The following is a 15,021-nucleotide window of genomic DNA, read 5'->3' as shown; positions in this document are numbered from 1 at the left end:
TGGAGGAAGAGAGGGAGAAAGAGGAGGAAGGAGAAGGAGGGAGGTGGAGAGCGATATGGGGGAGGGAGACAGTGTATAAATAGGAGGTATAAAAAAGAGAGAAGGGGAAAGAGAGTGAGAGAAAAAAGAGGGGAGAGAGAATAAATAGGAGCTATAGAAGTGAGAGAGAGAGAGGAAGATGAGGACTACAAAAGTACCTTTAAGTCCAGATGGGCTATCCTACAGTTGTGTAGGTAATGTAAAGCTTCTAGGATGTTCCGTAGGTAGCTGGCCACTTTCTCCTCAGTCAGATTCCCCCAGCTCACAATGTAGTCCAGGAGACGACCCTGATCAACCCTGCAGAGAGATCGAGGCAATCACACGTTCCAGGTTTAGATGGCAGCAGATTTGTGAGAATGTTAAATGTTACTGTGTGTGTAACTCACATCTCCATGACCAATGCGTAGCTGCTGGGGGTCTCGTACGTGTCCAGCAGTGTGACCAGGTGTGTGTGTTGTAGTCGCTGTAGCAGGCTGAGCTCCTGGGTCACCTGGTCTCTTTTCATCAGCTTCTTATTAACCAGCTTGACCGCCACCGTGCACTTGGTCGACTTGTGTTCGCAACGCTTGACCACAGAGAACCGGCCTCTGTGGAGAGAGTAGGTACAGTAGGGTAAACAGACAAACACACACAGCTAGGAGTGATAGGAGGAGAGATGTGTAATGTACCTGCCCAGCTCTGCCACCTCAGTGTAGTGGGACTCAAAGTTGTCCTTCCAGCTCACCCTGACCCCATCACTGGACACAACTACACAGACAGGCGGAATTCAGTCAAATACAGGGAAAGAGTGTGTGAAAAGAAGTATGCGAGTGTGGGATTACACTACAGTACTGTGGGAATATGTTTGTGCAAATGTGTGCGTGTTTGTGTGGTGTCTCACCTAGCACTCTGAGGCTGGCTGATGATGTCACAGAGCCCAGGTCGTTAGCGGCGACGCAGGTGTAAACACCATCGTCCTCCGAAGACACGCCTACTATCCTCAGGGTCGCTTCGCCAGTCTCACTGTCTCACACACACACACACGCATTCATTTTAACAGCCAATAACCTTACTGTTTCACAGTCACATTTATACATTTACTTGAATATGATAATACAATGCCTTCAGAAAGTAGTCACACCCCTAGACCTTTTACACATTTTGTTGTGTTACAGCCTGAATTTAAATTGAGGTTGTGTCACTGGCCCATAATAACCCATAATGTCAAAGTAGAATTATGTTTTTAGAACTTTTTACGAAGTAATAAAAAATGAAAAGCTGAAATGTCTTGAGTCAATAAGTATTCAACCCCTTTGTTATGGCAAGCCTAAATAAGTTCAGGATTAAAATATTTGCTTAACAAGTCACATATTAAGTTGCATGTACTCACTCTGTGTGCAATAATAGTGTTTAATATGATTTTTGAATCACTACCTCTTCTCTTTACCCCACACATACAATTATCATCTGTAAGGTTCCTCATTTATCAATATTGCGTAGAAACTATTCTAAAATACACTTCATGGCCAAAAGTATGTGGATACATGCTCGTCGAACATGGAGTTGGTTTCCCCTGCTATAACAGCCTCCATTCTTCTGGGAATGCTTTCCACTAGATGTGCAGGCTAGTCAAATTCTTCCACACCAATCTCAATAAATAATTTCTGTACGGACCTCGCTTTGTGCCATGCTGAAACAGGAAAGGGCCTTCGCCAAACTGTTGCCACAAAATTGGAAGCACAGAAGCGTCTAGAATGTCATTGTATGCTAAAGCGTTAAAATTTCCCTTCACTGGAACTAAGGGGCCTAGCCGGAACCATGAAAAACAGCCTAAGACCATTATTATTCCTCCACCAAACTTTACAGTTGGCACTATGCAATGGGGGCAGATAGCGTTCTCCTGGCATCCGCCAAATCCAGATTAGTATGTTAGACTGCCAGATGATGGTGAAGCATGATTCATCACTCCAGAGAACGCATTTCCACTGCTCCATAGTCCAATGGCACTGAGCTTTACACCACTCCAGCCGACGCTTGGCATTGCGCATGGTGATCTTAGGCTTGTGTGCGGCTGCTCGGCCATGGAAACCCATTTCATGAAGCTCCCAACGAACAGTTCTTGTGCCGACGTTGCTTCCAGAGGCAGTTTGGAACTCGGTAGTGAGTGTTGCAACCAAGGACAGACGATTTTAACGCACTACACGCTTCTGCACTTGGCAGTCTCGTTCTGTGAGCTTGTGTGGCCTACCACTTCGTGGCTGAGCCGTTGTAGCTCCTAGACATTTCCACTTCACAATAACAGCACTTAAAGTTGACCGGGACAGCTCCAGCAGCGCAGACATTTTCTGAAGTGACTTGTTGGAAAGGTGGCATCCTATGACGGTGTAGTTCTCACCCTGGTGTACGACCTTGGCTATTTGCATTTCTAAATGCTCCTAATTAACCATACATGGTCAAAATCATACATTTAAAGCCCATAGGGAATATACAGTACTACGCCATACCATGAAATACCACCTCGCAACCAAAAAACTTCAGAGACTGAAATAGAGGTGCTAGTGTCAGGGATTGAGTGCAACCAAAAGGTTTTATTTGGCTCGCTCAGTTGTGGTTTGACCAGTAAATGAGTAGGCACCACTCACCAATAAGCCATCCATCCTCAACAGCGTATAGGCCAACATTGCTGTTCTGCAGAATGAACGAGTCGTGCATTTTTTCACCTGCACATTAAGAGCGGATGCCTTCTCTTTCACATAGTTGAACTCGTTTTGGGATGGTGCTTTTATGGCGATGTGGGTGCCGTCTATTGCTCCGTTCTTATTTGTGAACCCACTGATGGCAAAGAAACCCCTCTTGATTTCAATCTGTTGTGCGATGGTGTATGGAAATTGAATGTTACAGTTTATTTAGCTGATGATTGACTCCCAAACGGCTCATCGAGGGATGCGAGCTGCCGATCAGCAAGCTCCCGCTGAAAAGTGCCCATTGCCAAAAACCAGAGGATGGATAGCACTTTAATGTGCACCGGAATGGCATGTGTTTCCCTTTCTAAAGTAGGTCTTAAATACTCAAAAATCCTATACGATTGATTTTATGAAATTATATCTGATGAGCCAATCTGTACTTTCTGCAACAAAACATTTATTTTCCTCAGGTTTTTGCCTGCCATATGAGTTCTGTTATACTCACAGACATCATTCAAACAGTTTTAGAACCTTCAGAGTGTTTTCTATCCAAATCTACTAATAATATGCATATCCTACCTTCTGGGCCCGAGTAGCAGGCAGTTTAATTTGGGCACGCTTTTCATCCAGAATTCCGAATGCTGCCCCCTACCCTAGTGAAGTTAACACACGCCTCCAATTTAACTAATCACTGTACTTTATATGGATTATTATCATAACAAATGCACTGATGTGGTCAAATTACATATAGAAAGTCAAGATCTGTTACATGAATTGCACAATAGAAATATAATTACGTTGAAAAATGATTTAATTATTACTCTCACAATTTCAACATATTTTCCTTATTCCACCACTTGGCACTGTGCCTACGAATGTACGCACACTCTCAAGCAAACGGTCATATTGATAAATCTCACACTTTGCGTGGAAATGATCCCACGCATCGTATATGCACAGATTTGTGCCTATTGACGGTTGATAAACGAGGCCCCTGGTGTGCAAAGCACTTAAAGACTTACGCAGAAAGGCAGCTGTAATTGCTGCCAAAAGGTGCTTCTACAAAGTGTTGGTTTAGGGGATGTGAATAGTTATGTAAATTTGCTAACTTTTCTAAAAACATGTTTTCACTGTATGGGATAATGTGTCATTATGGGGTATTGTGTGTACCGTAAATTCTGGACTATACGCCGCAACATTTTTCCCAGGCTTTGAACCTCGCGGCTTAAACAATGACGCGGCTAATATATGGATTTTTCCCGCTTTCAATTTTTTTTCTTCCAAAAAAACCCCACATTCTGTGACGTGCTCAGTTTTTTGGTGGCATGAAGCTTTCATTAGACCAATGAAATTGCCGAATGGGTTAAGGTCAAACAACTTTTTTGTTTACTGTTTAGATTAAATCGAGCGCTCTCAAACTTCCCATCATTCTGATTACGGTAGTCATTTTGTCACCCTCATCATGGCAAAGACACGGAGAAATGCATATGATGCAGCTTTCCAGTTGAAGGCGATTGATCTGGCTGTTGGAAAAGGAAATAGAGCTGCTGCACGGGAGCTTGGTCTTAACCTCTCTAGGGTAGGTGGCAGTATTTTCACATCCGGATAAAAAACGTACCCGATTTAATCTGGTTATTACTACTGCCCAGAAACTAGAATATGCATATAATTGTTTGATTTGGATAGAAAACACCCTAAAGTTTCTAAAACTGTTTGAATGGTGTCTGTGAGTATAACAGAACTCATATGGCAGGCCAAAACCTGAGAAGATTCTGTACAGGAAGTGCCCTCTCTGACCATTTCTTGGCCTTCTATACCCTCTTTATTGAAAACAGAGGATCTCTGCTGTAACGTGACACTTTCTAAGGCTCCCATAGGCTCTCAGAAGGCGCCAGAACGTTGAATGATGACTTTGCAGTCTCTGGCTGAAAAACAGTAGCGCATTTGGATAGTGGTCGATCTGAGAACAATGAGACGGGCGCACGCATGCACGTGAAGAGGCCATTTTACATTTTCAGTCTTTGAACGAAAAAGACGTCTCCCGGTCAGAATATAATCGCTATTTTACGAGACAAATGGCATAAAAATTGATTTTAAACAGCGTTTGACATGCTTCGAAGTACGGTAATGGAATATTTTGAAATCTTTTGTCACGACATGCGTCCGCGCGTCACCGTTCGGATAGTGTCTTGAATGCAAGAACAAAACAGAGGACATTTGAACATAACTATGGATTATTTTGAACCAAAACAACATTTGTGGATGAAGTAGAAGTCCTGGGAGTGCATTCTGACGAAGAACAGCAAAGCAAATCCAATTTTTCTTATAGTAAATCTGAGTTTGGTGAGTGCCAAACTTGGTGGGTGTCAAATTAGCTAGCCCGTGATGGCGAGCTATCTACTCAGAATATTGCAAAATGTGCTTTTGCTGAAAAGCTATTTTAAAATCTGACACCGCGATTGCATAAAGGAGTTCTGTATCTATAATTGTCAAGTTGTGTATGGTTCACACTGCAGCTCTTTGCCCAAACTTGAAAAAGGCCTTTAAGGACTGAAGGACGCAAGGGACAACTCAGTTTTCTTCTGACTTATTTTATTTCTTTAGTCAGTTAGTTAGTTAATTAGTTCTTTAGTTAGTTAGGTTGATAACCTTTAAAGGCAAAACACAAAAAGAAATATACATTACTTCAAGTAAGGTCATTTCAATTTAAATATATAATCTTAATGTAGTCATATTATCTAAATTATACTATATACTAAATTAGACAATTGGTCTCAATTCTCAACACAAATAAACACCTAACTGGCAACAATTTTACACAATGTCTATGTGCCTACCGGTTGAGTCTCCAGAATCCTAAATGAGCTGAATGTGTATGGATGAGAGTCTCCTCTTCCGTGAAGGACTTCCAGTGAAATGCTTTTCCACCAAACATTTCACCACCTGCTATCACAAAGGTGCACCAGTATATATGTTCCCCAGGGAAACACAAGCTAATGATGGGTTCTACAATGCATACACTCTTTCGCCCCCTGCTGGTGTTTTATCTTTGAAATCAGTTGAAAATCTGAACGCCTTGAATATGAATACCTGTCTTTTGACGCAACACCTCCCACTTGATCTCCTGGTTCTTGAACCCAAGGAGGTCACATCGGCTCCATCTTCGATCGCTTTACTTCTGCTCTTCTACAGGTAATAACACAACCAAACGCCTGACGTCCCTGTGAAGAATTGTAGTTGGGATTTTGGTTGAACGTTTCTTTGCTTTGTCTCCACAAACATGCTTCAAAGTTGAGATGGGATAACTTGGGAAGGTTCGTATATTTGCATCTCTCACAATGCCCTCCTTGTCAGTGTTGACATTGACGACCCTACCAAGCTTATACTGACTCCTCAAAGCGTTCTGGTCTGCAAGCCAGACGACGTCTCCAACGGCCACGTTTCGCTGCTTTGTGTGCCACTTACTCCTCACAAACAGGTTAGGTCCAGCCAACTGACTCCACTTCCTCCAGAACCAGTTAACTTCTGCTTGAATGACTCTTAACCTTTTGTAGGAGTAGTCTTCAAACTCAAAGCTTCCTAAGTCTCCCCTAGGTCCAGTCCTTCCAAGCAGAAGAGAATTAGGGCTGATGTATTCTATGCAGTCCTCCCGGCTCTGAGTCCTGGCATCTATGGGCCTTTCATTGGCAAGGTTAGCAGCCATGAACATAAATGTTTGAAACTCACTCCATGTGAAGAGTCCTTCGCCCCTCATATTGTGCAAGGCCCGCTTCACAGTGCGAACAGCTGCTTCTGCAGCACCATTCCTGTGAGGGGAGTCTGCTGGGTGGATCTTCCAGCTCCACTCTGTTCCATGCTTTGAAGCTTCATTTTCAAGCTCAGATGTAATTTGTTGATCCAGGAAGTGGTAGAGCTCTTTGAGTGCAGGTCTGGCACCCACAAAGTTCTTTCCAGGATCTGACCACAGTTTCTTTGGATGCCCTCTCAGTGCCGTGAATCTTTGGTAGGCCAGTAAGAAGCCTTCAGTTGACTGGTCACTGACAACATCTGTGTGTATAGCTCTGGATGCCATACAGCAGAAGACAATTCCCCACACCTTGAGCTTGACTTTCTTTCTCACCTCGTCCTTGACTTCATATGGTCCAAATAAGTCCACTGTTGTGTACTCAAATGGTCTGGCTGGTGTTATACGCTCGGGTGGAAGGTCACTCATGATTTGTTGGCACTTTCTGGCCCTAGCCTTTCTGCACACCACACAGTTGTCAACTCTCTTTTTAGCCAGCTTCCGGCCTTTTATCACCCAGGCTTTCTTCCTCATCCGGAGGAGTGTACCTGCTATTTCTTCATGGTTTGCATCATGGGCCTCTTGGGCTAGGAGAGTGGATATCCATGCCTCATATGGTAGAATTGGTACAGCAGTCTCGTCCTCATCAAAGATCTTGAACCTCCCTCCACAAACCAAGAGCCCAGTCTCTTCATCTCTGTAAACAGCGAGTCTGTTGAGAGTGGTGCCTTGAAAGGTTATACCTTCTTGTGCTGCAAGGAACAGGTCTCTTAGTGCATCTTCACACTCCCCAACAGTGAGTACAGCTTGTTTGCCTCTGGACTTCCAGTTTGTGGAAAGAATTTCCTCGCACTTTGGTTTATCTGAGGCTGAATTCCTGGTCAACACTTCTTTCCATTTCGTTGCAGCTCTCCAAACCCAGGCAGTGACTCGGATCAGCCTGGTCAGGCTGCTGAATTTCCTGATGTCAATCAGTTTTGTTACCGCAGAGCCAGCTGGTGGTCTTCGGATCTTAGTCTTAGGTTCATCTGGGTTATTTTGCCTGCTTTGCTGTGCATCACTCTGACTTTCCTTCTGAACTCCCACTTCAGGAAGTACATCATTCTTGTTTCTCTTGGCCTGCGCTCTGGTCAGTGCTGCAGAGAAATATTTCCTTTGAAGTTTGTTTATGCCTTCCTTGGCATAAGCTGCAATTTCTTTGGCTGACTTCTGTGGCCACTCTTCCATGGGTTGCCGCAGGAACGCTGGTCCATTTTGCCACATGGAATCTTCTTGGAGGTCTTCCGGGGCTGCCCCTCTTGTTATGATGTCAGCACTGTTCAGGCCTCCCGGGATCCACCACCAGTCTTTGACGGATGTGGATTTCTGGATCTCTCCAACTCTGTTCGCGAAGAAAGATTGATACCCATAACTGTCTCTCTGGATAGCTCCCACCACAGTTTGACTGTCCAGCAGATGGAGCCATCGTTCAATTTCTATATGACTGTGTTTTTCAATGTACTTTCGAAGTCGTGCTGCGCAGACAGCACCGCAGATTTCAGCTTTCACTGCCCCCCCCTTTTGGTCCAAAGGTGTGAGTTTTGCTTTGGACTCAACCAACCTGACTTGGATGCCTTGCTCGGTTTCCCATCTGAAGTACACTACAGCTCCATAGCTCTTCTCACTTCCGTCAGAGAATGTTATTCCCCAAGGTTTACCAAGCCAGTTGACTGGTGTGAGGCTTCTGTGGAAGGTGATTTGGCTAAGACGTGTGTACTCCTCAAACAGTTTGATGGCTTCTTCTCTCAATTGTTCAGACAGAGGTTTGTCCCACGTGTTTCGGGTCAGAGTTTTGCCTCCAGCTTCTTGAAACGCCTTTCTGACAAGAATGGCGCCCTTTTGTTTGGCAGGTGTGACGAGGCCTATTGGGTCATACAGGCTAGCTACTTGGCTTAGCAGTTCTCTTCTCGTCAGTGGGTTTGGAGTTTTCCCTCTCACCTCTTCTTCAAGGAGATTTTGTCCGACTCTCATCTTCTTTTTCCTCTTTGAGAAATTGATTGAAGTCATAAGGTACAGTTTGTCCTCTTCAACAAGGTATCCAACTCCAAGGGCTTTATTGTCTCCTTTCCTCATCTGGTTCGGGAGAATAAGTACTGTGCCTGACACCGCTCCTTGTTCTCCTGGTATGATCTCCTGCCTCCCACTTTGGCCTGACCGGACCCAGGGTTTGAGGAAGAATCCGCCTGTCCTCAGGATCTCTTCAACTCCTTTGGTGTCCTTGTCCAGCTTTTGTAAGTCATTATGGGAAGTCAGGATGTCATCGACATAGGCATCCTCTTCAAGGATCCTACGTTCCTCCTCCAGGTGAGCGAACATGGACAGTTTTGCTGTCTCTCTCATGGCCAGTTGTGCAATGCACCCTGCTGGTCGATCGCCAATGTTGACTCTGGTGATAGCATACTCTTCAATCTCTTCCTCCTCAGTGTTTCTCCAGAGAAATCTGTGGAGATGCATCTCCAGGTTTTCTAACCACACCGAATTGTACATCTTCCTGATGTCGCCAAGAGCAGCATGGACACCTCTTCTGAACCTGAGTAGTACTGTTCGGATGGGATTGAGAACATCAGGCCCTTTCAGCAGCAGGTCATTCATGCTGACCCCTTTAAACTTCTGGCTGCTGTTCCATACCAGTCGCACAGGTGTTGTGACAGGGTGTGGGTTTGGCGCCACCAAGTGGCTGACATACCATACTGGTCCTTTCCAGCTGACGATCATCTCTTTGGTGAGTTTCTTTGCTGCTCTTCTCTCCACCATTTCATGCACTTGAGCTGTGTATGCTATTTTCCACTCTGGCTCTTTCTTGAGTTGTTTTTCTGTTCTTAAGAAGGTGGCTTCAACCCCACTCCTGTTGTAGGGAAGGGAACTTGGATCTTGAATCCAGGGGTATTTTGTGTCCCAGTGCGGTTCATCGCTGTGAGCATCTGCTTTGATGTACGTGAGGCCTTTCCTTATGATCTCCAGCTCCCTTTCCTCACTCAGAGTCATTTCCTTGCCTCCTGGTTGACAATTGCAGCACCGGCATCCTCCACACTTCGGTTCGCAAGCTGCTCCAATGCTATCCCATTTCCACCAATCCAAGAGCTCTCTGGGAGCAACTGTGCTTTTGGTTTCATCTGTGAACTCTTGTGTTTTAGTTATCTCTTGATACTTGACAGCGGTTGCTCTCATGGATCGAGCAAAGTGCGTTCCAGACCTGTGCGCGGCCATATCGACTTCTTCAAACAGATCTGGATGTGCTCCACCAACAATCTTTCCTAGCGGGCTCTCCCATAAGACAAGGTCTCCAATCACCTTCACTCTTTGCGGAGCAAGTCTTCCTTCGCGGTGGCTTATCAGTAGCTCAATGTTCTCCGGTCTCCTCAGATCTCCTAGACTGACTTCTGGGAAGAACTTCTTGAGTTGCTCAGGTTTGATGACTCTGTGGATGTTGGCAATTTCATTCAAACCATAGCAGACAAGCTCATGGGCTCTTTCTGTGCCTCTAGGCATTTTGACCCTCACTCTGAGGAGATATCTTCTGGTTTTAACCTTCATGGCCATCCCCCCAACTCCATGGACGACTAAAGTGATGTTTTCACTTCGAAGATTTAATCTCCTGGCAGCTCTGTGGGTGATATAATTTGTGTCTGATGCCAAGTCGATCAGGGTTCCAATTTTTTGTCCTGCATTGGCAGTTACCTCGAGCAGCATTAGAATAACTGGCAATTCTTCTACTGCACCTGACACAATCTCTCCAAGCTGGATCTTTTCACCACAGTTTGTCTTTGCGGTGATGTTGGTGAACGCTCTCTTGAATTTGTCCGCCATCTCTGGGGAGAGTTTAGATACAAATTCTTCCTGCTCCTCAGTCCGCGTATGCCTTCTCACATTGAATTGTCTTCTTTCTGAGTCACTCCTCCTGAAGTCTCCCTTCAGGCATAGAAAGAAATGGTGGTCTTTTTTACAGTTTCTGTTCCTGCACAGGTATGTCTCTTTGCATTCATCATCTTCTCCATGACAGACCAAGCACCTCTTGCAGGCCCCCAGCTTTTCTACAGCAGCCAACTTTTCCACCGGCTTCAATTCCTTGAAACGCTTGCAAAAGAATATATTTTCTCTGTGCTTTTCATCACCACACACAACACAGCCTCCTTTCGTTGTGGACCGCGTGGACGCATATTTCCTCTCCATGCAAGCATTTCTCTTTTCTGGCCTTTCACTCACTCCCAGCTGCTCCAGTTTTTCAAGAATTTCCTCTTGTGTTTTCAGGAATTTAAGAAGGTTCTCAAAGTGATTATCTGGTGTGACATTATTCCTCGGATTAACCATGAAGACAAGCCACTCTCTCTTGATGTCGTCAGGTAACTTGCTTTCTATGGATCTGATCACTAGAGGGTTGTTGATGGCTCCTGTGTTTCCAAGCTCCGTGAGGTCATCCAGGGCCTTCTCTATAGTTTGGATCATGTCGATAACTTTTCTAGGCTGATTTGCCCTTAAAGCAGGAATTTTCTCCAGATCCTCCATTATCTCCAAGGCAATTGTAGACTTGTTTCCATATCTGTTTTCCAGCACCCTGAACATGTCCTCAGCAGTGTTGAAAGACAAACGGAGGCCTCTGCATATCCTCTCATCTATACTGTCAATGAGTTGGATCCTCTTTACCTCGACTGAGCCTGTTGGTTCCCCCTGCTTTTGCAGACTCTCCCAGTCTCTTCTCCATCGATGGAAGTTCCTTTTATACCCACTGAACTTGGGTAGACAGATTGGCTTTATCCTCAGTGTCGGTTGTGGAGCTGCCATGGGCTCCCTGCGGCACTCTCCCTCTGTCTCTCTCGTCTCCTGCAATTCTTTGTGCTGTGAGAAATCCTGCCCTCCTTGCTTCAAGGTTGTTGCCGAATGCCTTCAGATCCTTCACTCTCCCTCCGAGCCTTTCCTTTTCTGCCACCGGAATCCACATCTCCCACTCTGCTAGGCTTGCGATTGCATTTTGGACTTGTGTTTTCACACAATCCCACCGTAGCTCAAAGCCATCTCTGTTTACAGCGGTAACAGGTATCTGAGCAACTCCATCACAGGCTGTCTCGGCTTCATGGATTGCAGACTTCACCTCATTTTCGCCATATCTAGGCCATAGATTGGCCTGGACTATCTCCCTGACCTCATCCAATCGTGCTTCGCATTCTTGGAACGTCTTCACAACTTCAGTCTGCTTCTCCTTGCTCAGTTTAGCTTCTTCACCCTCATCGGTTCCAGCTTCAATGTCTGCCAGAAGGCCAGCCCTGTACTCGTCATTTGTCTCACTGACCGTCCTCGCCTCCGACTTGAGCTTCTTGAACTCCTCTTGTAGTTCTCTTTTAGTCATGTGCTTTGTGACTCTGCTGAGGAAGTTTGCCTGCTTGGTAAAAGTGCTTTTAGCTAAAGTTCTTTTTGCTTCAGCTCCTTCACTGTTATTCCAAGAGCTTCCTCCGCCATGTTGAGATGTCAGTCAATATTCCTCTCTGCGACGACAGCTTTCCTGATTTCAGGCCGTTAATCCTTTTGTCTTCACTGCCACGCGGTTATCAACTGTCAAGTTGTGTATGGTTCACACTGCAGCTCTTTGCCCAAACTTGAAAAAGGCCTTTAAGGACTGAAGGACGCAAGGGACAACTCAGTTTTCTTCTGACTTATTTTATTTCTTTAGTCAGTTAGTTAGTTAATTAGTTCTTTAGTTAGTTAGGTTGATAACCTTTAAAGGCAAAACACAAAAAGAAATATACATTACTTCAAGTAAGGTCATTTCAAATTAAATATATAATCTTAATGTAGTCATATTATCTAAATTATACTATATACTAAATTAGACAATTGGTCTCAATTCTCAACACAAATAAACACCTAACTGGCAACAATTTTACACAATGTCCATGTGCCTACCGGTTGAGTCTCCAGAATCCTAAATGAGCTGAATGTGTATGGATGAGAGTCTCCTCTTCCGTGAAGGACTTCCAGTGAAATGATTTTCCACCAAACATTTCACCACCTGCTATCACAAAGGTGCACCAGTATATATGTTCCCCAGGGAAACACAAGCTAATGATGGGTTCCACAATGCATACACTCTTTCGCCCCCTGCTGGTGTTTTATCTTTGAAATCAGTTGAAAATCTGAACGCCTTGAATATGAATACCTGTCTTTTGACGCAACAATAATTCTTAAAATAATTGTTATGTTTTTTGTGAACGTTTATCGTGAGTAATTTAGTAAATTCACCGGAAGTTTTCGGTATGTTTGCTAGTTCTGAACGTCACATGCTAATGTAAAAAGCAGTTTTTTGATGTAAATATGAACTTGATTGAACAAAACATGCATGTATTGTATAACATAATGTCCTAGGAGTGTCATCTGATGAAGATCATCAAAGGTTAGTGCTGCATTTAGCTGTGGTTTTGGTTTTTGTGACATTATATGCTAGCTTGAAAAATGGGTGTGTGATTATTTCTGGCTGGGTACTCTCCTGACATAATCTAATGTTTTGCTTTCGTTGTAAAGCCTTTTTGAAATCGGACAATGTGGTTAGATAAAGGAGCGTCTTGTCTTTAAAATGGTGTAAAATAGTCATATGTTTGAGAAATTGAAGTAATAGCATTTTGAAGGTATTTGAATATCGCGCCACTCGATTCCACTGGCTGTTGAGTAGGTGGGACGATTTCATCCCACATACCCTAGAGAGGTTAATGAGTCGATGATAAGACGTTGGAAACAGCAGCGTGAGGAATTGACTCAGTGCAAAAGACAACTAAAGCTTACTGCCTAATTATTTTTTTGTTGTTACAAGCCGTGTTTCGTTAAAGCCTGTGTAAAGTTCATTTGTTTCAATGTACCAGTAGGCACCTGCGGCTTATCGACATGTGCGGCTTATTTATGTTCAAAATAATAATTTTGTTTAAATTCAGTGGGTGCGGCTTATATTCAGGTGCGCTTAATAGTCCGGAAATTACGGTAAATGGGTGAGAACCAAAATATATTTAATCAATTTTGAATTCAGGCTGTAACAACAAAATGTGGAATAAGTCAAGGGCTATGAATACTTTCTGAAGGCACTGTATGCCACTTAGCAGGTCATTTTATCCAAAGTGACTTCCAGTACAGTGAGTGTGTGGATGTGATCCCTGGTATTTAACCCACAACAAGAAGGGGCATATTAATAGAGCTTACGGTTTCACTATCACACAGGTGTGTGTGTGTGTACCTGTAGCCGATGCTGTGTGTGTGTGCCTTTGTGTGTGTGTGAGTGTGTGCATTTGTGTGTATGTGTCTCTCTCTCCCTCCCTGCATCTGTAGCTGATGCCGTGTGTGTGCATGTATGTGTTCCCCTGTGTGTGTGTACCAGTAGCCGAGGTTGTGTGCATGTACAGTATGTGTTCCCCTGTGTGTGTGCCTTTGTGTATGTGTCTCTCTCCCCATCTCTCTCCACCTGTAGGCGATGCTGTGGTGTCCGTTGTTGTTCAGGGTCGTCTGGTCAGGTCCCCTCCAGGTGACAGTAGCTTTAGGTCGGCCACACACCTTACACCTCAGAGTCACACTCTCCCCGTTGTCACACGTCACCTCACTCAGGGGGACCAGGAACTCCGGTGAGACTAAGGGTCAAAGGTCAAATGACATCATCACTGAGCAGCTGAGAGGGCTAGGGAATGTGTCATAGTGAGAGCATATCATGTATTTACATTATTTTTCTGCTCAGCATCTGTAGATTGTTGGTGATCTTTCCTCGTTCTTTGATATTTGATACAGTACAATTAACTTTATTGTTCCTAAATGTCTTGGACAGTCAATACACTGCTGAATATCTGCATATCCATTCTGCTGTATTGAGATTATCTTTATTGAGACTAGACATTAAAAGACAATAAGAGGACTTACCATCATAGATGTAGTTGGGGTTTAGAAGCTGAAAAAACAAGACAGAAAACAGGATGTCAGACGTCAAAGAAGAACACTTTGTGTAGATCTGAAATGATTGGAGGGGAAGGGGCATTGCTGGTTCCCATTGGTTGTTTACTAGCAATGCAGTAACATTGGCACCACTTAGCTCTCTGATAGGTGTAAGCAATATGGTGAAATTCCACTTAGCCTATCCGACCCTCTCACTTCCACACACGTACCTAGGCATTATGGGTAGGGGCTAGCGGTCCATAATGATTGGACAAAAGGATTGATGATAACTTACCTTTACAGAAACCTTATTGGATAGCCCATCTCTAGACTTCCTGTAACCGTTCTCCAGCTTTCCCTCTTTCTTTCCCTCCTCTTTCCTCTCAGACTTCTTGCGGATGCGCAGGGTGGTGTGCCAGGATGAGGACTTCCTGTTTACACAAATAGGGTTAGTTGAAAGGTATATGATATACAGTATGATATAACACTAATCATTTACATATATCATTATATATCATACAATCCATGGCTGTAAGCTAACAATATCTTGTGGTGTCACACTAAAATCTTTCCCCGTATACTGTACATTTGCCACAGTCTCTT

At 44.2% G+C, this 15,021-nt stretch overlaps 2 protein-coding genes across 11 annotated transcripts in view; both read right to left on the bottom strand.

Annotated features, from left to right (window-relative positions):
* The window catches only part of LOC106570344 (triple functional domain protein), a 169,417-nt gene that overhangs the window by 2,968 nt on the left and 151,428 nt on the right, over window positions 1-15,021 (bottom strand). For all 9 annotated transcript variants that reach the window (XM_045694817.1, XM_045694822.1, XM_045694818.1 and 6 more), the window contains 7 exons: window positions 14,714-14,849; window positions 14,407-14,434; window positions 13,961-14,123; window positions 920-1,041; window positions 708-786; window positions 426-626; window positions 198-336 (listed from right to left, as the gene is read on the bottom strand). In XM_045694817.1, the coding sequence (XP_045550773.1) occupies window positions 198-336; window positions 426-626; window positions 708-786; window positions 920-1,041; window positions 13,961-14,123; window positions 14,407-14,434; window positions 14,714-14,849 (868 nt within the window). The remainder of the gene's footprint in view (window positions 1-197; window positions 337-425; window positions 627-707; window positions 787-919; window positions 1,042-13,960; window positions 14,124-14,406; window positions 14,435-14,713; window positions 14,850-15,021) is intronic.
* On the bottom strand, window positions 5,072-12,755 carry LOC123723901 (uncharacterized). 2 transcript variants are annotated; one of them, XM_045694826.1, is made up of 3 exons: window positions 12,421-12,755; window positions 5,540-12,232; window positions 5,072-5,351 (listed from the first exon to the last, which is right to left on the bottom strand). In XM_045694826.1, the coding sequence occupies exon 2, from the start codon at window positions 11,302-11,304 to the stop codon at window positions 5,875-5,877; it is 5,430 nt and encodes a 1,809-aa protein (XP_045550782.1). In that variant the 5' UTR covers window positions 11,305-12,232; window positions 12,421-12,755; the 3' UTR covers window positions 5,072-5,351; window positions 5,540-5,874. The 2 variants fall into 2 exon arrangements, with proteins under 2 accessions (XP_045550782.1, XP_045550783.1); XM_045694827.1 differs by having other exon boundaries at window positions 5,540-12,112.

Source organism: Salmo salar, chromosome ssa14 (genome assembly GCF_905237065.1).
Source record: "Salmo salar chromosome ssa14, Ssal_v3.1, whole genome shotgun sequence".
Classification (NCBI taxonomy): domain Eukaryota; kingdom Metazoa; phylum Chordata; class Actinopteri; order Salmoniformes; family Salmonidae; genus Salmo; species Salmo salar.
This window is presented reverse-complemented; position numbering and strand designations above follow the sequence as displayed.

What these genes read in the sequence shown, in the direction of transcription:
- LOC123723901 (XM_045694826.1), bottom strand. Translation starts at nt 11,304, where the DNA reads ATGGCAGCTCCACAACCGACACTGAGGATAAAGCCAATCTGTCTACCC.